The sequence below is a fragment of the Muntiacus reevesi genome, chromosome 1, assembly GCF_963930625.1.
Source record: "Muntiacus reevesi chromosome 1, mMunRee1.1, whole genome shotgun sequence".
Taxonomy (NCBI): Eukaryota; Metazoa; Chordata; class Mammalia; order Artiodactyla; family Cervidae; genus Muntiacus; species Muntiacus reevesi.
Window position 1 is genome coordinate 142,177,761 of NC_089249.1, and position 21,816 is coordinate 142,199,576.

A 21,816-nucleotide genomic window follows, 5' to 3' on the forward strand; every position below is an offset into this window, starting at 1 on the left:
GGTTCTTAGTACTCTTTGGCAGTCCTGTGACTCCTCTGGAAGTATGGTAGTTCCCTTAAGATATATAAAGAAATGAGGAGAATGTGAAGAAGTAAAAGGGAGGAGCAGCAGAGGCAGTAAGGTTTTGATGGACTTGTTATTTAATAAGTTGAGTTTGAAGAGGCTATAGGATATCAAAAGGAGAAATGGCAGGTGGCAGGGGAAGAAGGGGAACTGGAGAGAGAGAGAGACGTAGATTTGGGAAATTTATTCTTGGAAAATAAATGAATCCATGAGAGAAGATAGAATTTCTGAGGTCCGAATAGAAGAGGTGTTTGAATATTGTACATGGGTCCACAGTGCTAAATACTAGGAAGAAGTCGGGCATTAAAGATGGACATGGACTTCCCTGGCAGTCCCGTGGTTAAGGCTCCTCATTTCCACTGCAGAGGAAGTGCGGAATCTGCATGCTGCGCTGGCTCAGCCAGAAACAAAAGCAAACATGGAGAGGAGTAGTACTGTGGAAGTAAACTAACTGAAGGTCAGGTTTGGGAGGAGAATATTGTTATTAGTAAATAGTAAAGAAATCAAAGGGAATGTGGACTGAGAGGTCACTGGATTCGATAGAACCCTTTTGGCAACTTAGTGAGGCCCGAGGACATAATTTTGTGAAGCATAAAGAAAAAAATCCTTTCTCTAACAGAATTCTCTCTCAATCTGAGCTTTATATGCAGGAAAAAACTCAGTATTCCTGAAAGAAACAAAGCACATTGTGTGAGAATTTTTAAAAACTGGAAAGCAGAGAAAAAAATGTTATATTAAATAACACTATTTTGCATTTGAAAGCTTCCTAGTTTTTGGGGAAAAAGACCATTTTGGCACTCTTGCTTTCAAAGGTCAATTTTGACAGCTTGAATGTGGTTCTGAAAATGAAAACTAATTCCTGTCTTTTTGTATTTTTTGGAACAAAATATTTGTGTAGGATCCACATAGATCATAAATATTGGAATGTGTCATATACTAAAAATATATATTGAACAATTTAAAATACATAATGGTGAATATTTATTGATCAGTGTGAGTCACTACATAACTTGAGCACAACAACTGTGGAAAATTTTTAAAGAGATGGGAATATCAGATCATCTTACCTGCCTTCTGAGAAACCTTATGTAAGTCAAGAAGCAACAGTTAGTCAGACATGGAACAATATAGACTGGTTCAGAATGGGGAAAGGAGTACGTTAAGGCTGTATATTGTCAACTTGCTTATTTAACTTATATGGAGAGTACATCATGCAAAATGCCGGCCTGGATGAAGCACAAACTGGACTCAAGATTGCTGGGAGAAAATATCAATAACCTCAGATATGCAGATGATACCATCCTTATGGCAGAAAGTGAAGAGGAATTGAAGAGCCTCTTGATGAACGTGAAAGAGGAGAGTGAAAAGGCTGGATTAAAACTCAGCATTCAAAAAATGCAGATCATGGCAGCCAGTCTCATCACTTTATGGCAAATAGATGGGGAAACAATGGAAATTGTGAAAGACTATTTTCTTGGGCTCCAAATTCACTGCAGATGGTGACTACAGCCGTGAAATTGAAAGACCCTTGCTCCTTGGAAGAAAAGCTATAACCGACCTAGACATCATATTAAAAAGCAGGGATATTACTTGGTCAACAAAGGTCTGTCCTGTCAAAGTTATGGTTTTCCCAGTAGTCATGTATGCATGTGAGAGTTGGACCATAAAGAAGACTGAATGCCAAAGAATTGATGCTTTTGAACCACCACAGTTTTGGAGAAGACTCTTGAGAGTCCCTTGGACAGCAAGAAAATTAAACCAGTCCATCCTAAAGGAAATCAGTCCTGAATATTCATTGGAAGGACTAATACTGATGCTGACGCTTCAGTCCTTTTGCCACCTAATGGGAAGAGCCCATTCATTAGAAAAGACCCTGATGATGGGAAAGATTGAAGGCAGGAGAAAAAGGGGACGACAGAGGGTGAGATGGTTGGATGGCATTGCTGACTTAGTGGACATGACATTGAGCAAGCTCCGGGAGATGGTGAAGGACAGGAAGCACTGGCATGCTGCAGTCCATGGGGTTGCAAAGAGTTGGACATGACTGGGTGACTGAGTGACAATGATGACATAACTTCGGGACTATCCTTTCTTTTTTTTTTAAAAATTAGTCTTTAAAAATTGAGTTTAATTCAAGATTTTATTTCTTTTTGATGGTTTCTTTAGAAACTTAAAAAAATAAATACTGACAAATGATATTATGGTCAGAATATCCTCTAATAATCCTTGAGTATTTAGAATTTAAATTATTTAAATTATAGATAGCATAATCATACTCCTATTAGATGTCAATAAGAAACTACAAGAATGTAAATGTAAATGTCTGTAATCTAGAGGACTGAGTCTTTAATAAATTTGGAAATGTTAACATTCCTCAGAATGTTTATTTAATCTTTCAGTAACTTTTTATGATTCTTCTCTTTGAAAACCTCCAAATTAGTATTAGACTCACACTGTGTCCAAGAGAAATAAATTATTAAACTTTAATTTGATGCCACAAACACATTCTTTCTTACTATATTTTGACAAGATCACCTTAAAATTATTTGTTTTTCACAACATTAGGAGTTAAAATATGTATAGAGTCCAGATAAAATGCCATGCGGGCGACCCTGGTTTGATTTCTGAGTCAGGAAGATCTGCTGGAGAAGGGATAGGCTACCCACTCCAGCATCCTTGGGCTTTCCTGGTGGCTCAGCTGGTAAAGAACCCACCTGCAGTGAGGGAGGCCTGGGTTCCATCCCTGGGTTGGGAAGATCCCCTGGAGAAGGGAATGGCTACCCTCTGTAGAATTCTGGCCTGGAGAATTGCATGGACTGTGTAGTCCCTGGGGTGGCAAAGAGTGGGACATGACTGAGCGACTTTCACTTTCAGGAGTTAAAATATGTATAGAGTCCAGACAAGTTAACAGATAAGGTACAATAATACTTGATATTTAAAGTCAGTATGACTTAGCAGTTATGATCTGCTATATTTAACAGTATGAGCCTATTTCAATACAGTATTTCATCCTGCTTCATTTGGCCTCATAAATAAAGCATACCAAACATTTACTCCAAATTATTTTGTTGCAAAATTAGTATCAATTTTAAAATTCGTGTTACCGATTTTTACATGTACTCTCAACTTATTTTAGTTTTGAAATTAATATTACATCATTTAATAATTGTGCAGTTATTAATTGTTTATATTTATTCAAGTTTAGAATTCAGCAAGAATAGTCTTTTTTTAACTGAGGACGTTGTGCAGTTAGCTAACATGATGACTTTAAACTTAAAAATTTTTTTTATGTTGTTTATTTAGGACGGTTATTTGAAATTTCATCCATTGGTTAAAATTTAGATTGTGACCTTCTAATATTTGATTCACACATTACAAAATACATGAATAAATGATTGTCATAAAATTTTGATTGAGAAAGGTAAATGGTGTTCTTCGAAGTGATGTGATGATATGTTTAATATTAAGTTGGTAGTGGCTTTAATATAAAGAATTTATTTCTAAGCCTTCCATTAGGGGTTTAATACTGGATTTCTAAACCATTGTAATATGGGATGAGTTTAATGTTTAATTTATTGGCTTTTAAATTTGCCTCAGTTCATTCAGAGTTTTCTGAATCTGATGGATGTATCAGCATTTTGGTTGCTTTGATGGAGTACAGCCTTCCATCTTGAGACTTCCAGCATATTCCTCCTTTCCTCTCTGGCGTAGCTTTTGCTTTTGGCTTGTTGTATTTACCATTTAGGTTGTTTTCCCCACATACATCATGGCACCACCAGCCTCCTAAAAAGGATAGATACACAGTTTAATAGATATAGACTCATATACAGTTCCTGTTATTATATTTACCTGGTGAGTACATCTTCAGTTATATGCATATTTTCCACTTTTAAATGATTTATATGTCTCATACATCTGATCAAAAATAAAATATCTGAGAAAGGTTAGAGGTAAAATACATAATTGAACTAGAATCAAATTACGTTTGTTACGAGACATTTACGTATAGAGAAAATGTTTATTTTGGAGTCATATTTTAAAGAGTTGACATTGAAGATACCAGCTATTACTCTGGAAAGATATTTTGAAGATGTGAAAATAAAGTTTTGATATTAGGAAGAGGATACCTGAATTACTTTCTGGACAGTTGAAATGTCCTTTTGCTTTGTGATCCCAAGTGGAAAACATCAAGTCTTTGTGTTCCGGAAATGCCTTGGGGCCATTGCCAGAAATCTCAGCTAGATGTAGTGTATAGTTGGTTTCATGATCTCCCAAGTGAAAAGAATATTCAGTATAATACTTGTCTTTCCAGTCTTCTAGCTCGATTCGTAGGATGTAGTTAGATTGCTTTACTATGGAGTATATCTTTTCTAAACCCAGCCAAAATTCTCCTGAAAAAAGAAGTTGTAGAAATCTGTGGATTGTTAATTGTAGATGAGGCAGTGACCGTTTATTTTGAGAGTTGTTTTTTTTTTTTTTTTGCTGTAAGTAGCTTAACTGTTTTCATCTTGAATCCTTTGATTATTTTAGAGTTTCTTAAAATATTTGTTTTAAAAACAGTTTTATTGGAGATCGTTATATTTACAACTGTGAAAATATTAATGGGCCTAACTAGAGTCTGATTATCCTTTCTAAACTGGATATTATCAGGCTTATTTCACAGGTGAAACCTATTAAACTATTATAAGTATTTATAGGACTGGTCATTGGTAAAATGTTATCTAACTTCTGGGTCCTTAGGTATACTGGCTTTATAATCAACTGTTTTTTTTTTTTTTTAAATACCCATATACTATGAAGAGATTTGTTAACTATTTCTAGAGACTTGGATAATAATGTTATTTTCCTATCATATAGTCTTGGCCTTTGATATTTTCTTGGTATATATGTTTTCTTTGTAGAAAAAGAAGGAAATAAAAAGAATTTTAAATAAAAAGCATTATTCTTAATAACTTTTTGCTGTAGTTTAAAAATTTTTATTTGGAATGAAAAACATAAATACAAACAGTTCTCTTTAATTATCATAATTAGTCTCTTTAATTATCCCTTTTATTAAAGCATTTAAGGGAAAAAAGTCAGAATTTCTTTCCTGCTGTTGAATCAGTGTATTTAATTTTAAGAATTGTAGACTACAAGTGACTTACTTCCTTGAAGAAATAAATGAGTTTCTGGACTGTCACTCTTAGGAGAAGACTTGAGCCTACACAGCATGTCACTGATTATACCTTTTAGTTTGGGATTTAATTGTTAGTTTGAATTTAAAACTGTTTAAGTAGTGAAATACTCCTGAATATTTAAAAACTTGCTATAATAATGGATGTTACCTATTTTATGAATGAGGGCATGGCATAACTCATGGATTTTTATAAGTGCTTTTTGGATTTTAAACCTCTATCTTATTTTTATTTAGCTTGTTTTATTTTTTACCTTTTTTATTTTGTGATCAAAATATAATAATTTGCATTGAATTACCTAAATTTATTTTAAACCACACATTGTATAATATACATTTATAATATTTAAATAATTGAAATCTAAACATTTTGTTTAGATCTGACAGTTGACAGCTTCTTTGTACCTTCCAACTGCCACATAGTTGATATCTAAAACGTTAATAAGAAAGCAGAGTGACCACTGATAAGAATGGTTTTCTTTGTAGCTTATTCATAGCATTTAATACTTATTTGAAACATATAGTACTTTGAAATCAGAATTATGTTTTAAAATCATAATTATGATAATCAGAAGCCATCCAATTAAATTGTGATAAGTATATACATAGAACAGACATGTAATTATGGAAAGTATAATTCAAAAAAGACAATTGTAATAAGTTCAATACTTACAAATGTGTAACTATTAGCTAATAATTTCTAAGAAGGCTGGGACTGTTCCTCATTCATTGTATTTCTAATGCCAAATCCACAATGGGCTTTATTAATAGATTTTTAATAAATATGTTTTAGTTAACAAGTGAAAGAATGTATGAAGTCATCTTACCATCAAGCCTCCCAAAACCATACTTGTAGTTTTCCCAGGTTTCATTGAAGTTTTGTGATCCATCTCTTCGATGTTGAATTAATGTCCATGAACTACCTGAATATAATGAACAAATTGTATTTTCAGTAGACTGATGCTGATAGTTGTAACAAAATACTGTTTTTTTTGTTTGGTTTTAATTGGTGACTGTATAAGGTAGTTATTAACATTGTAATGGTAATATTTTATTGTTTATTGTGGGCCCAAGAAGTTAAATGAAGGGCAACCAATTAATTTGTCTTAATAAACTTATTGACAGCAGTCATTTTAGATTATTTTTTAGAAAAAAAGATGGAGAACATTGAATGAATGCGTAAGTAAATCTATGAATAAGACAAATATATGTTCTAGATCTAGTACCAATATATGTACTAGATACAGATATTCAGATATATATCTGTACTAGATACAGATATATATCTAGATCTAGATATATATAACTACCTGTGTTATATATATTTTATTTTATGTGTATTCAGGACAAAAATAAAAGAATTAGTCTTACAAATAGGTAGTGTGTGACCTTAGCTTGCTTACTATTGTCTATTTCTCTTAGACTGGTTTTACCTGATTTAACATCACAGTAGACATTAAAAACTTGAGAGTTGCTGGGTCTAATGGAATAGATGCCACTTGTATGTTTGCCTTGGTTATAAATGATGGTACAATCAGCAGGAATGTCTAGAATCAACAAAATGTTATTACATAAGATGCATTAATAAAGAATGATATCTTTAGAGCTTGAGATTTTAGTTGAAATTCTATGAAATTGTGACTGTCTTTAGTCTTTTTTAGTAATGTGTTATTGAAAAGCTATTTTATGCTAAAACATTTTTATTAGATGGCATGTTATACGAAGAATATCAAATAGTTATTACCAAACTGATTTCTTTTTGAGAAAGTGACAAAAGGAGAATTTTAAGTGCCATTTCCCCTAGACCTAGGAAAAACATAAATAAAATTCCACATTTGAGATGTTAGTATAGTGCTTCATGTGTACTAGGTTGTCAACAGATTAATGTGGAAAGAGTGAACATATATAGAAGAAACTAACAAAGATCTTTTTTTCCTCTATGAATTACATTAAAAATAAATGCGTTTTGAAAATATATCATTTTGTTGAAGATTGGTTGAGAATGGAGACTTTGTCTCCCCATCTTTTTGCTTTTTGTATGGAAAGTAGAAACCTTGAAGAGAATGCCATAATCTTTCCATGCATATTCAATAACTGTTAACATTTTACCTTATTGCTTTATAAACAAATATGTACAAATATGAATTTTACTGTGCTATTTGAACATCATTTGCAAACATCATGACCCTTAATCCCTTAGATACTTTGGCATGCATCTCTTAAACTCTCTTAAACATGAGATTATTCTCTTACATAACTGTAATACCATTATTCCATCTAAGAAAATTAATGATTATTACCTAATAGCAAGTCTATATTCATATTTCTCTGATTGTCTTAATTAAGAATGTTTTAGTGGGTTTAAAAAAATCACTTAAGATCCGATTTAGGTTAACACATATTTGTTGAATTTATTTCTTTACTCTCTTTTAGTCTAGAACAGTCCCTGAGAATAGGGATTTTTGATGGAAATGTCAAAGATAGAAGAAAAATTTGATGATAATAGCTTCAAGACAGAAATCCAGCAAATTATCTTACCGTCATGTTCTACAATTTTTGTTTCATTCAAATGAAAAGAGGGAGTAGTTCTTGGTGCTCTTGGTTTAGAAGAAAGAGAATTTTCTGTGGATTCTTTAATACCAGTTCTTCTTAACTGATAAAAGAATACAAATCTACTTTTAAAAATTTGAATATTTAATTAGGGAAAATCTGAGGTCATAATATGTTATTGTTTTCAATGGTAAGAGGGATCAATAATGCTATACATATTATACAGACTTCTGTTCTCAAAGTATTTAATTGGCACATTATTTAATGAGTTCAAAAAATAGAGAAAGATACCAAGGCAAAACAGCCAGATCAAAGGCAGAGACTTTGCTTAAAGTGTTTTAATATGTTCTATTTATTTATATGAATGTAATACATATTCTATTCAGTGACAGAGGCAGATTTCAAATTTCATAATTCTCAGTTGTAGGTCTTAAGACATAATAATAATAATTTGAACAAGGTTGCCTTCTTGATAGTTTTTGACATGTAAATGTATTTGTAGAGGTAGCAAGTTGACTGGTTTATTTGTTTGCTTTTCATATCTTCATTATTTCATTGTCTGTTGTGCTGGATTTGCAATCTATTGACTGATAGTTTGTGTTATTGATGACTTGAGAAAAGCAGAATATATAATATCTTGTGTTAATAGTGTTAGTTTTTTGATGTCAGCATAAATGGCATTTCTTAGGATATAATTCATTAGGCTGTCTTGTAAAGTTCACTTATTGTATATGAGTCTTTTCCTTTTTTTTTTTATTTTTCAGTGGGTTTTGTCATACATTGATATGAATCAGCCATAGAGTTACACGTATTCCCCATCCCGGTCCCCCATCCCACCTCCCTCTCCACCCGATTCCTCTGGGTCTTCCCAGCCCATCAGGCCCAAGCACTTGACTCATGCCTCCCACCTGGGCTGGTGGTCTGTTTCATCACAGATCCTACTAAGTGACTGTGATCTTAGAGTAACTTAACTTTAAGAATTTGGTTTGTAAATTTAAATTTGAGTAAGTTGTGTCAGATGATCTAAGGCTTCTTTCAACATAGAAATTTATTGTTTTAAAGTCTTCATACATTTTATTACTAGGCAAGATGTATACCATTTTATAATAGTGATATTTTGCTTTTGTAAGTAAGTTCATTTACTCATAGTAAAATATGTAGGAAAAAAGAGAAAAATAACATACAGTAAGAAGGAAATTATGGAAATTAAAACTTGTTGGGAAAAACCCCTTTTTGGACAATTAGCAAAAATATCCTACTAAATAATGATTGATAAAATAGCAAAAGTAACTTAGTAAAATTATGAGTCATAAAATTACTAAAACATTATGTGCGTGTTTAGTGGAAATTATAATATTTGTTTTATAGTCCTTGGCATCTATTTTTTTTAACCAATTCCTTCAAGTCTGTATTATTTTTTAAATTCCTGAATGGCTGTTTAATAGTATTATTACTAATTAATATTTTTGAACTATGGTACTATATTTGGAATGCTTAGATTTTGGCATGGCTTTATTCCAAACAGGTATCTCCCTTCCTCACCTAGCCAGTTATTTATATTGTAGATTAAATTATACTGTTGGGTATTAAACTTTAATTATTAGGCATGTAGCTTCTAATAATTATAATAATATTAATCACAGCAAGTTTTTATTGACTTGTTTGTACTAAATGTGATATTACCTTTATCAACTCAGCATGTATTTATTAAGTGTTTACTATGTATCAGACAGTGTTCTATATTTTGGGGTCTATAGCAATTTAAAAAAAATGGACAGAAACTTCTGTACATACGGATCTTACATTCTAGTTCAGGGACAGACGGAATAAATAACTAAATATATACATTATATTAAATAAAGATAAGTGTTAAGAGAAAATAGAGAGTAATGAAAGAGGTAGCATGTTTCAAGCATGGGTGTAGGGGCTTGTAATTTCTGATTAAATTATCTGGGAAGGATTCCTTGAGAAATTTTGTATTTGAGAAAGACCTAAAGGGAATAGGAGCCAATACCAAGATGAAGAGCATTCCAGACAGAGAGCAGCATGGGCAGGAGCCCAGAGATAGCGACTTGTTCGATGTGTTTGAGTAGCAGTAAAAAGGCTGGTATGACCATAGTAGAGGAGATGAAGTCGGTGAGATGGTGAAGAATCGTCCGAGTCTTCTTGGGCCACTGTGAGTGAGATGTGAAGCCGTCGTGGGGTTTCAAACAGAGAGACATAGTGTAATTTAAATTTTAAATGAATCTCTTTGGCTGCTATATTGAGGATATACTTTGCGTGAGTTCTTTCTTTTTTCTCACAACCATCCTATAAGAGAGGTTCTCTTATTGTCTACCTAGAGTACGTGAAGAAACTGAGAGAGGGGTTAAATAATTTACTCAAGGTCACACAAAAGTGTTAGAACCAGGATTCAAACCCAGGTAGTTGACTAGCTTCCCAGGCTGCAAACTTAACAGTCATGCTGATGTGATTCTTTTATTCATTATCCAGCTATAATTATTGTAAATAATTTTAGGGTCCATATTTTCATAAACCTTATTTTCATGTAAAAGATTGGACATATTATTAAGATATTGACTTACCTGATTTTCTATTTCTTTTATTTGACTTTGCTGTTGGTTTAATTGTCTGTATTGTTCTTCCACAATCTGAAGAAGGTCTTTAATGCTGTTATCTTGCTGTTCTACCAAAGTCTGGATATATATTGTAGGTTAGTTAGAGATTTCTTACTTTCCTGTTAAACTAGACTTTTTAATTTCCTATAACACTGTCTAATTTTTTAAAGTAATAGTGTATTAGAAAAATGAATACTGGCAAACCTTTTCCCCTTGCATGCTTCTTTCACATAGTACATACTTCTGTTTCTGTTTTTTATTTAAACTGTACCATCTCTAAAATCTGATTTCCTGAACTTTAAATTACTTCAATTACATGGGAAACCCCCCCCAGCATTTTAGTGTTTTCCATTTACTGTATTACTTTTATACATTTTAAAGATAAAATAGTAACACAAGTTATATTCCTTTAGCTTTTTACTTGCCTCCAGTAATTTGCAATATTGTAATAGTTTAGTGTTCTAAATTTCATTGCTTAACTGACTTGTAATTTTCATCTGAAATGCAAAGTTCAGTTATTTTTCATAAATAATGTTATGGAAACAAAAACCAGCTTGAAATTATAGTGAGAAAATTTATTTCCTGGAGGCTTTCTTTTTTAATGAGAACAATATAGTGTTTCAGCAGTTCAACTAAGTATTTCAAGTAGCATGTCTTAAAATATTTTTTTGAAAAGATCCATATTGAAAGAATAATCATGCTCTTTAGTTTCTACTTACTTTAAGTGAAGTTACTTCCAGGTGTTCCTGAATTTGAGGTTGATTTTTAATTAAATTGGTTAATTGGTCCTCCAGGTATCTCACTTTCTGTTGCAGTAGAATTTTCTCTTCAAGAAGACTTTCAAGTTTTGAGTCGAGTTCAAGTGACATGTTCTTTACTTCTTCATTTTTGACTTGCAGTTTGGATGTTGCTCTTCTAAGTTCCTTTTCTTCTTCTTTGATTTCATTGGTTTGCAGTGATAAGTCATAAAAGGACTGATCAAATATGTTGAGTTTTTGAAATATGTCATTAATTTGGCCCTTAGTCTTATGAACAAAGTCTTTAAGACCATGTCCTAACTGAAGTAGGCCATTGGCTAAAATTTTTACATCATCTAACATAGCAAATCTTGATTTTGGCTCTGGAGATATAGCATCAAGTGATGTATCATCTTGGTCAGTTCTGGAAGAAATAACTAGAGGAGCAATAAAAAGAAAGAGCTTGATAGTGTACATTTTTATCCTAATTATTCACTTCCAAGCGATTTGGAATTTGTTTTTTTCCTGGGAGCATACCAAGACTTCTGAACTCTATACAACACTATTTGCCACAGACACAGTAAGGTTGGCAGGTCAATGTAGTTAATCGTTAAGCTGTGTAAACTTGTATGAATGTAACCTTCCAGACTGAGTTAGATCAATGCTAAATGAAATCAAAGAAATGAACAACAACCTTAATTGATTATTTAAAATGGTTGTTGTATTTAATTTTGCTGTATTGTAAACTGCATTTTTAGTGTTAGGAGATCTACCTATTTTTAAAAGCTCATTTTAATTTGTCATGATTTTTAAAGAGATTTACAAGTAAATATCAAACTCTTTTGACAGATACATTCATCATTAAAGCTGAGGAAAAATTAATGAATCAAGTATTGCATTTCCCAAATTGTAGTTTAGTTTTTTTTGAAACAGTGATGATCCCCAAAAATGTGTTCTCTGTGAAGCCTTCCTCCACATCTGCAGGTGATGTTAATGCTGTATTCCTATGCTACTCTATGAACTAACGTATGATTATTTATTCCTTATTATTTGTCACTATAATTATTTGTTTGTATATTTTTGTCACTTCAGATGATCTGTCTAAACCGTGTTTGTATATAATCACAAAATCCCATATCTTAAAAGGTATTTCATCCTTTTTCTCTGTTATATTCTATATCTCTGTGTTCTAGCCTCTTTCCCCTGTACCCACTAGAAGACCAATAGATTATGTGGTTCCAGTGTTAAGAACTATTTGCCCATTATAAATTTTTCTGTAGTTTGTGAATTTGGAAACAATATTCATAATCTAAATTTAACAAAACCTTTCTTTTGATCATTTCGCATTAAGGACTTTTGGATACAATGGTTACAGTAGATGTAGTAATCTATAGTGGTTAAGAGTTTGGTTCTGGAGAAAGACTAGCTGAATTGGAATCCTGACTCTGCTGTTCTTTAGTTCTGTGAAATTTGCTTTTCTGTACCTCTTTTTTCTTGTCTATCAATTGAAGATGATATCTACTTTATTGAGTTTAAAAATTAATATTTTAAAGCATTTAGAGCAATACCTAGTGTTTAGTAAATACAACGTGGTATTATGTACTAGTTATTCTTTTGTAATTAGTAAGTCAGTGCATTTATGTAGTAGTACAGTAATATTTTATTGATAAATATTATCTAATCTTATGTTAAGATGACATAAGTTGGGAAGTTTTTCTAGAATCTAGGTTTTCTTACTTTGGTCTCTTGAACCTTGGTAAGTACAAGGAGTTATTTCTTTTGTTTAGCTTGTGTATACTTTTTCTAAGTGTCCAATATAGAACAATATAAGTATTTCTGTTTGTAAGAGAAATAAAGAATGCAAGTAAATAAAAGTATACAAATACTTCCAGTAGTGAAAAAGAAAAGCAAAACATTTTCCCTTCTTCTTCATTTTCATTTTACCTTTACCACCAGGTACATGTTATGAAATTATAGAAGTGTATGTTGAACTAGTGAAAAAATTTGAGTTTTCTCCCCCTTTTAAAAGGGATATGTTAGTGTTGTGATCATTGGTCATGAAGGGCGTGTTTTGAAACTTCTCTTAATTGAACTGTCTCCTTTTCTTGCTTGAAACTATTGACCCTGATATTTCATCCACCTTCTAGTTGAGGGACAATTGAGATGGGCCAACTTCTTGTCTCTATTGTACTATAAGCTGTTTATTTATAAAGCTGTAAGATCGGTATCTGTTTTTAATTGATATTCCATAGACTACTTCAGTAAATTCCTTACCTGTTGGAGAAGCAATACATTTTTATTGAATGACTAAGATAATGATAAGTCTTAACATGGGAGTTTTTCAAACAAAAATTTGCATGTAATAGATACTCCTTTTTAGTATTGGAAGTTCTTTATAATGAAAAGAATTTGAAAAGTAGTCCCTTCCAGTGCATGAAAGTAACTGGATAATAATACCAAAGAAAATCTGTGTGTAGGAATTTCTTTTTATTTTAGTTAATGTGCTGGAATATTAACACTTTCTGTTGAAGTTACATGCTGTAATGCCTCACATGTAATGCTAAGAGAGATTAGAGGCACTGGTTGCATATTCTTGGTTTATAATATTGTCTTTGGGTAGAAATATCTGGGTGATTTTTTTCTGATAATAGTTTGACATGTTATGGAATATAATTTAAATAGTCTAATTACAAGCTGTGGAAGAGTAGCAACATGAGAAATGTAATGTGTTTAAACAGAACTCTGACCAGATATAACCAGTAACATTATAAAAACTTAAAACTTTTATGCCAAAGAAAATAAGAAACTAAGCAAAATTAAGACCTAATTTAAGGATTCCCAGTTTCTATGAACTAATACTCAAAACTTCTTAGCTGCATGGAATTTTAGGACATTTAGGACCTTTGTTTAAAAAGTGAAGCAAAGTCCTTTATCTTCTCCCAGGTTGTGCAATCTTATGGAGATTTGACTTCCAAATAAAACACAAGGCATTTTGGATCTTGTATCCCTATTAATTTGAATATAGTATGTCCCTACTAATTTTTTCCTTTTTAACTGTGGTCATTTGTTTTTGAATTAATTTATTTGGTAGAAAGACTAAAAGTAACTGAGAAAAATATTTATAAATAGAAATATTTATATGAACTAATGAAAAAGTAATACATTAGCTTCCTTTTCCTCTGTTTGTCTAGAACAGTACTGGCCAATGGAAATACAATGTGAGTTATATATGTAAAAAACTGAAAAGAGATGAGTGAAATTAATTTTAATGTATGTTTTATTTATCTAATCAAAAATTACCATTTTAACATACCAGTATGAAAATATTAATTAGATATTTTATATTCTTTTTTCATACTATCTTCCAAATCTAGTATGTATTTTATACTTTCAGGACATGTCAGTTAGAACAGGTACACATAAAGTACTCTGTAGTCTCCAGGCAAGAATACTGGAGTGGGTAGCCATTCCTTTCTCTGGGGGATCTTCCTGATTCCAGAATCAAACCCGGTCTCCTGCAACACAGGCAGAATTCTTTACTGTCTGCGTCACCAGGGAAGCCCTGTATTCTCACTAGACTGTATTATTGGACAACACAGGTCCAGAAGGTGAGTGACCTTTGAAGGAATCATTTTATTTATCTTAGCTTTTTTTTCCCATGTCCATTAACTTGGCATTAATAAATGTTTAATTTTTATACTGAAAGTACTTAATGTAGAAACCCAGATATTTGAAAATCTTTAAAAAATAAAAATCCTCACTCTTCACTATTAAGATTTTGGGGTCTATCATACCAGTTCCCTTGGATAACTAGCTAAATGTAATTTTTGTTTAATACAAATGAGAGTATGTTATATATAGCTCATGTTTTTTATATATGTACATTGATTTAAGACTTTTAACATTTTAAAATTTATTTTCATATGAGTGTCTGTGTATTTACCATATCCTTTTAAAATGGCTGCACAGCCTTTTATTATATAGATGTGCCTTAATTTAATCATCTCCCTATTAATGATACTTTAAGTTGCTTGTAATTTTCTGATTATAAACAATATGCATAGAAAATATATTTATATTTGTATATAAATATTTTCATATGATAAGTTCATAGATGTTAACTTTCAAAGTAGATTTCTCTTTGCAGATTATCCTAAAAGGATTTGCCAGTTTATATCCCTACTGAAAATATATGAGTTTATTTTTTCTCATTAATTTTTACCAATATTTTGAATGAGCAAGACAAAAAATATTGATAAACCTGGTAGGCAAATATATCCAGTTGATTTTGCTGTCTCTCTGCCTTGCTCTTCTTGTGAATTATCTGAGTATTGTCTAAGTCTCCCTCTCCCGTGTTTGTTTGTCTCTTCCTGACTGGCTTTAGGAATTACTTACACATGATGGACACTAGCTCTTTGTCATCTATGTAGCACCAGTGTTCTTCCAGTTTGTGCTTTGTCTTCCGCTTGTGTTTTTGGTATCCCCTGCTCTGTAGAGGCTTTAAAATTTGTCTTGTGTGATTTTTTGTGGTTCATGCTCAGAAATGTCTTCCTTACCTATAAAATACGGTCTTTTTAATGCTTTTCTGTTAGTTTTATTTTTGTTATTTAAAATTTGGATTTAATCTAGAATTTATTTTGAGAAAGTGGTGAAATATGAAATCAGCCTTAAAAAAGGCTAGTCAGGTATCTCAACAACTCAGCACTTTTTATTGATCTACCTTCTCTCTGCTAACTTAAAATTCCTCTGAAGGAGTATTAAAAATGCAGGGTAAAGACTTACTAGGTTTATGTGAAACTTTATTAGCGGAGTTAGTAGTCAAAAGAATGACAAAGAATCTGGTCTAAATGCGTGCATTTCACCTTCAGAGACAAATTGAATTTAAAATTGTATTGCTTATATTAGAAATTAAGCATAGCTTAGTGTTTAGTTAATTTCCATTTCACTTGAAAATCCAAACTCCAGAAGAGTTAAGTAGCTAAATATTTATGTGAGTTCTGTACTATTCATTCATTCAGTCAATGATTTATTCATAGGAGAAACTATCCTAGGCATTGGAAATAGAGCAGATAAGGTCCTTGCACTCATGGAGTTTGGCCTTAAATAAAGGAGATATGTAAACAAGAAATAATACATAAACAAGATAAGTTAGGGTTATTTTAAGCAGATTATTTGAGTTGTGAATGGAATAACAAAGTGATATGATGTTTGAGAGGGAAAGTGAGTCTTTCTAAAACTTGAAAGATGGAAAGGGACTGGTTATGTCCACATCCACAAAGCTAAAATGGTAATAATTCTAATGCAGAAATTGAGGGGTGGGAGGAAAAAGCATGATGTGGTTTGCTGTTCTGTGCATTTTGCCTGTCTGTCTTACTTGCAAATTTCTCATTGAAATTTGTGGGCAGATTCTTTAGTTTTTAAGTCCCCTTGTGGGCCCCTAGTGACAATCAGTGTTCATAACATTTATCGTTCTGCAGTATAATTATTTGCCTGTTCGATTCTCCCTCCAGATATGAGTTCTATGAAGTCAAGAACTTTGCCTTTTATCTCCCTTATTTTCAGTATCTAGTATACTGTATGCTCAGTAAATGTCACAGTGAGGAATTGTAAGCATAATAAAGGCCAGTCTGTTATCAAGTGCTATGGATCCTGTTTTCACCTACCGCTTCAGGAGTCTTACCTTCTTGTTTAGTGTGTGCAAACTCTCTCATCAACTACATTCTTTCCATTAGGATTTAATCAAACTTCAACCTTTCCAGTCTTAAAAAGCGTCCCAAATCCCCATATTTTGTCTCCAAATATTGCATTATCTTTCTCCCCTTCTCAATTCTACTCTTCAGAATTTTACTTGCTTCAGTTTTTTAATGCCTACTACTCTTGAATCTTACTTTTTTCTGTTTTCAGCCTGAGATTATCAGTGACTTGTGTTCAGTTGCTCAGTTGTGTCCAATTCTTTGTGACCTCAGGGACTGTAGCCCTCCAGGCTCCTCTGTCCACAGAATTTTCCAGGCAAGAATATTGGGGTGGGTTGCCATTTCCTCCTCCAAGGGGATCTTCCCGACCCAGGGATTGAACCCATGTCTCTTGTGTCTGCTGCATTGCAGGTGAATTCTTTACCATTTGCGCCATCTGGACTTGATTAATAATTTTTCCTGTAGTGCTAAAAGGGTAAGAAGTTTTAGAGCATACCTATGGTGCTTTTTACTGCTACCAGTTATTTCAGAAAAAAGGTTAAGAATTGGTCTATGAAAGCCTTTTTTGCAATAGCCAAGATATGGAAGCAACCTAAGTGTCCATCAACAGATGAATGGATAAAGAAGCTGTGGTGTGTTTATGTGATGTTGCTGAATTCAGTTGACATTTTTTCATTTCTTACTTCATGTGGTCCCTGAATAGGGTTTGATGTTTAACTCTTTAATTCTACTTGTGATTTCTTCCTTTTACTTCCATGTCACTGTACTCTCAAGATTTTCCTTCTGCTTCTTTATGGGTGACTGATCAGTCTTCTTTGCAAGCTCATCCTCTTCTGGATGACCACAAGATCTTAGAGTTCCTTAAGACTCCTTTGTTTGAATAACACGCAGTGAGTAATTAAATGATATTTTAGTTCTCTCATAGTTAATGTCCTTGGCAGTGGTCTCAGCATAGGAAAAATGGTATATAGATGCAAGATAGAAAAGAAGAAATAAAAGCCTTGTATTCTTGAATGTGAATTATCACTGTGAATTTAGGTATATTTCATGTTAAAAGCATTCTCCCCCTTAACTCTTTCAAAAGAAGAAACAATGAGTAACCCACAATTAGTGGCCTAGAAAAACATTTTCCACTTTATAAACCACAGCTCCTTAGAGAAATAGCTGATTCCAGGTTTGGAAAGAAAGTGTACAAGAAGAACCTGAAACAGGAAGAGTCTGGAATTAGCAAGAAGCTGTGGAAGACTAGTAATACTGAATCAAAGGGATTATGAGCCAGTTTGAACTGACCTTTTCACTTGTCAAGGATGATACAATTTGAACACTGATAAAGATAGTAACTGCAAACTATTTAAACCTGTTAATATGTTTGGTCCATTAATTTATAAGTGATGCTTTAAAAAAATTGATCCCTTTTAGAGGAGTATAATGTACCAACTGATTATTTTGAAAACTGGCAGATAATGGAAAAGAATGAAGCATTTATTCTTGCCTCTCCTGTAATGAAAGGTTCACGGGCAAAGCAAATAGTAGATAAGGAAAAGTGCTTTTCATAGAGATACTTCAGCTTAAAAATATAAAATCAGTGAAAGAATACTACCTTCTGGCAACCCTTAATGAATTAATTGATTTCGGCATGGATCATCATTGTCTACTAATTGTGCAGAAAGAGAAACAACAAGCAATATTTTCCTCCTGATAGAAGCATACAGTATCATTTATGAAGTGGTCTTGTCCCTGAAATTTGATCAAAGGCCTAGATTCAACTTTGAATTTATAAGAAAACACAGAGGAAGATGTTAAATGTTACTGCAGGGTGCAGTCAGTAAAATCTAGGCTCTGGAAAAGTCTACACAAAAATAATTCAGTTTCTTTAACAAATGCCATAGCAGCGGTAGAAGATGAAAAGACTTCATCACGATCAACTAAGTACCTATTTCTTTCTCCCATAGCTACTGCATACTTCTCTCACAAGGCAGCATTGTTTTGAAATGTTCTGGTTTATAGATATCTCCCTGCCATTAAATGTGTGATGACACCTTTTACCTCTTTTTAATCTTGTCATTTTTAACTTTTGACATTATAAGTATAGTGTGTCTTGATGTGGGTCTCTTTGAGTTTGTCATCTTTGGAACTCTCTGAATGTCCTAGAACTAGATGTCTGTTTCTTTCCTCAGATTAGAAATGTTTTCTGCCATTATTTCTTCACAATTTTCCATAAGTAGGTTAATGCCATTATACATCCTGCTTTGGAACCTGGTATTTTTTCGTTCAACATGCTGGATATCTCTTTCTGCATTAATACATACTGCTGTACATTTTCATTTTTGGGATTCTGATATTTATTTGTCTTATTAGTATGTCTTAATTAGCCCAGTACTGATGAACATATTTCTTTATAATTCTTTATAACTATTTCCTAATACAAACAATGTTATGAATTTCTTTGAACACACCCATTTGTACATATGTGTAGTTCTTTCCTGAGACTAGAGATGAGTTTGTTAGGTCAAAGAGTATGTTCATTTAAAATTTCTGTATTACCCTACCACCTTCCAGAAAATTTAGACCTATTTTCATTATCCCAGTATTTGATTAGGAGGGTTTATTATACTTCATCCACTCTCAGCAAGCACTAGTCTTCAGGTAAAGTAATTCTCAATCTTTTCTTCTTTTTTTCAAAAGTTCATTTTTAATTGGAGGATAATCATTTTACAATATTGTGTTGGTTTCTGCTGTGTAACAACACAAATCAGCCATAATCTGTTTTTTCTTACTTCTTTTGAAGCCCTCTGTTTTGGTGCTTTTTCTTGAATTATTTCTCATCTCTGTATTGGCAGCAGGTACTGCTACCAGCAGCTATGTAAGATGTGACTGGGCTTAATGTCAGTTAATTGTAGAGTAATACGTGATTTTCTCATAGTAGCTGGCTAATACTGTTATACCTACCACATTGCCATATTTGTTTTTTGAACAATAATGTAGAATATTATACCTCTTAAAACCTCGATCACATTTATACAAAAAGCCTTATTTATAAATGTCATCCTATAAGATAATATTAGAACTGTCTTTTAATTTCTTAATAATGTTTCTGTCCTCACTTGTTTATTTCTCAGAAGCCTCTTTTAGAGGAAATAACTTGCATTTTGAAGTCTGACTGAACTGTATTCTGATTTCAGCTTTGCCACTTGGTTCTCTGTGAAAATCTCTTAACTTTTCTGGACCTCAATTCATCTGTAAAGTGGGGGTATATTTGATTGCTGTCTGTTTGAATGATTACTCTAAGGATCAAATCTAACATTGTATGTAAAACTAGCATAGTGTCTGTAGAGCAAATCTAATAATTCAGTTTTGTTCATTTATTTCTTTTGTAGTGTGCAGTAGTGATACATAGTGTTTTCAGATGTGTTCACTATCATGTATACTATTGCCTTCACAGAAACCTTCTCTACATATACCCTCAGAGTCTCAATTTTGCCAACCGTCAAGGTTCTGCCAGGAATATAACAGTGAAAGTGCAGTTTATGTATGGGGAGGATCCTAGCAATGCCATGCCGGTAAGAAATGTTCTTTACAGTTTCTGTTCTTCATATGTGGCTCACATAGACTTTTTTTTGGTGGGGATGGTATCACTTGGGTGGCAGGTCTGAACTGGAAATTAATGTGATCTTGTGAACCGTATTCCTGACTTCATTACTTCCTATACAGGTAGTAATGAGTTTACTTGAAGTCTGATTTATTGAGGACTTGGTATATGCTCGGCACTTCCAGAGATACAAAGATGAATAAGACTTATAATCAAGAAGATATAAGAACAACACATAAGATTTAAAAATAGTGAACTTTAGAAGAGGGCCAGATCAGAATCACCTAGGGTGCTCTAACAGAGGACAGATAGCTCTTCTCTTTGCTTGCATCTGCGATTCTGATTCCCCTCCTTCAGAATAAAGGGGCAGGTAAGGGAGGTGGAAAGTGGTGGACAGTAAATGGGGGCTGAAAATGCTCTCCTGATAATTCTAATTTGTATGTTTCTTCTCACCTTGGTTGAGAACTTCTGGCAATAGTTCTTAACTTTGGCTGTAACTCACACAGGAAGCTTTTAAAAGTGCTAGTGCCCAGACTGAATCTCATTCCAGTTACATTATAAACTCTGGGGAGGAATACCAGGCAGATACCATTATTTTTTAAATCCCGCCAAGGGATTACAGCTTCTGTGGTGGCTCAGACAGTAAAGAATCTGCCTGCAATCCTGGATACCTGGGTTTGATCCCTTGGTTGGGAAGATCTGCTGGAGAAGGAAAGGCAGTCCACTCCACTATTCTTGCCTGGAGAATTCCGCAGACAGAGGAGCCTGGCTGGCTGCAGTCAATGGGGTCGCAAAGAGTCGGAGACCACTGAGGGACTAACACTTTCAAGGGATTAAATTTTTCAGCCAATACTGAGAACCTAAGGTATGTGCTAATTATTAGAAGATTGATAGTATATAGGGATCCAAAGGCCTAGATGTTCAGAGGGAGAGGATGCCTCAGAAGTGGTTAAAATGTTATAGCAGTGGGTCTGACCTTGGGGAAAGGAAGGCAGTTCACATTGGAGAATGTTCTTCAGCAGAGGTAGAATGGTGAGTTGCCAGTGAGCCAGAACAATGCAAGATGAGTCAGAAATCATAGACTGAGGTCAGACTGTGGAGGGTCTTGACTGCCCACATGGTCATTGAGGAGTTGTGGGATACTAATAAATGCAAGTTCCATGAAAGTAGATTTTTAACTTATGGAGTAGGAGCATACCTATCACCTGTAGATGTTCACCCTCTGAGAGAACCTTTGTGGATTGAGAATGAGCTAAGAACAGGTGCATTATTTACAGTTTTATTTTGGCCTTCTATGTGAGTCATTTGAATCAACTTCTTTTGATTTTCTACTTACTAAGAAAATTATTTTAATTTCCACTATAGCCTCAATTTCATCAGCTTTGATATATCT

At 33.1% G+C, this 21,816-nt stretch overlaps 2 protein-coding genes across 7 annotated transcripts in view; one reads left to right on the forward strand and one right to left on the reverse strand.

The window, feature by feature from the left end:
* Positions 1–21,816, forward strand: part of DOCK7 (dedicator of cytokinesis 7) — a 186,835-nt gene that overhangs the window by 69,117 nt on the left and 95,902 nt on the right. For all 6 annotated transcript variants that reach the window (XR_010659952.1, XM_065911740.1, XM_065911761.1 and 3 more), the window contains exon 15: positions 20,277–20,394. Coding sequence is in view for 5 of the 6 variants with exons in the window: in XM_065911740.1 (XP_065767812.1) it covers positions 20,277–20,394 (118 nt within the window). In the remaining variant the exon portion in view is untranslated. The remainder of the gene's footprint in view (positions 1–20,276; positions 20,395–21,816) is intronic.
* ANGPTL3 (angiopoietin like 3) lies at positions 3,662–11,618 on the reverse strand. Its single transcript, XM_065928770.1, has 7 exons — positions 11,124–11,618; positions 10,372–10,482; positions 7,775–7,889; positions 6,670–6,783; positions 6,064–6,159; positions 4,191–4,454; positions 3,662–3,846 (listed from the first exon to the last, which is right to left on the reverse strand). Exons 1-7 carry the CDS (start codon positions 11,616–11,618, stop codon positions 3,662–3,664), a joined length of 1,380 nt encoding a protein of 459 aa, XP_065784842.1.

Bases quoted from the DNA above. Each gene is read 5' to 3' on its own strand.
- ANGPTL3 (XM_065928770.1), bottom strand. From the start codon at position 11,618: ATGTACACTATCAAGCTCTTTCTTTTTATTGCTCCTCTAGTTATTTCT. The intron at 10,483-11,123 runs GTAAGTAGAAAC...ATATATATCCAG, and splicing joins TGGAAGTAACTTCACTTAAA to ACTTTGGTAGAACAGCAAGA. The intron at 3,847-4,190 runs GTATCCTCTTCC...TATCCTTTTTAG, and splicing joins CTGTCCAGAAAGTAATTCAG to GAGGCTGGTGGTGCCATGAT.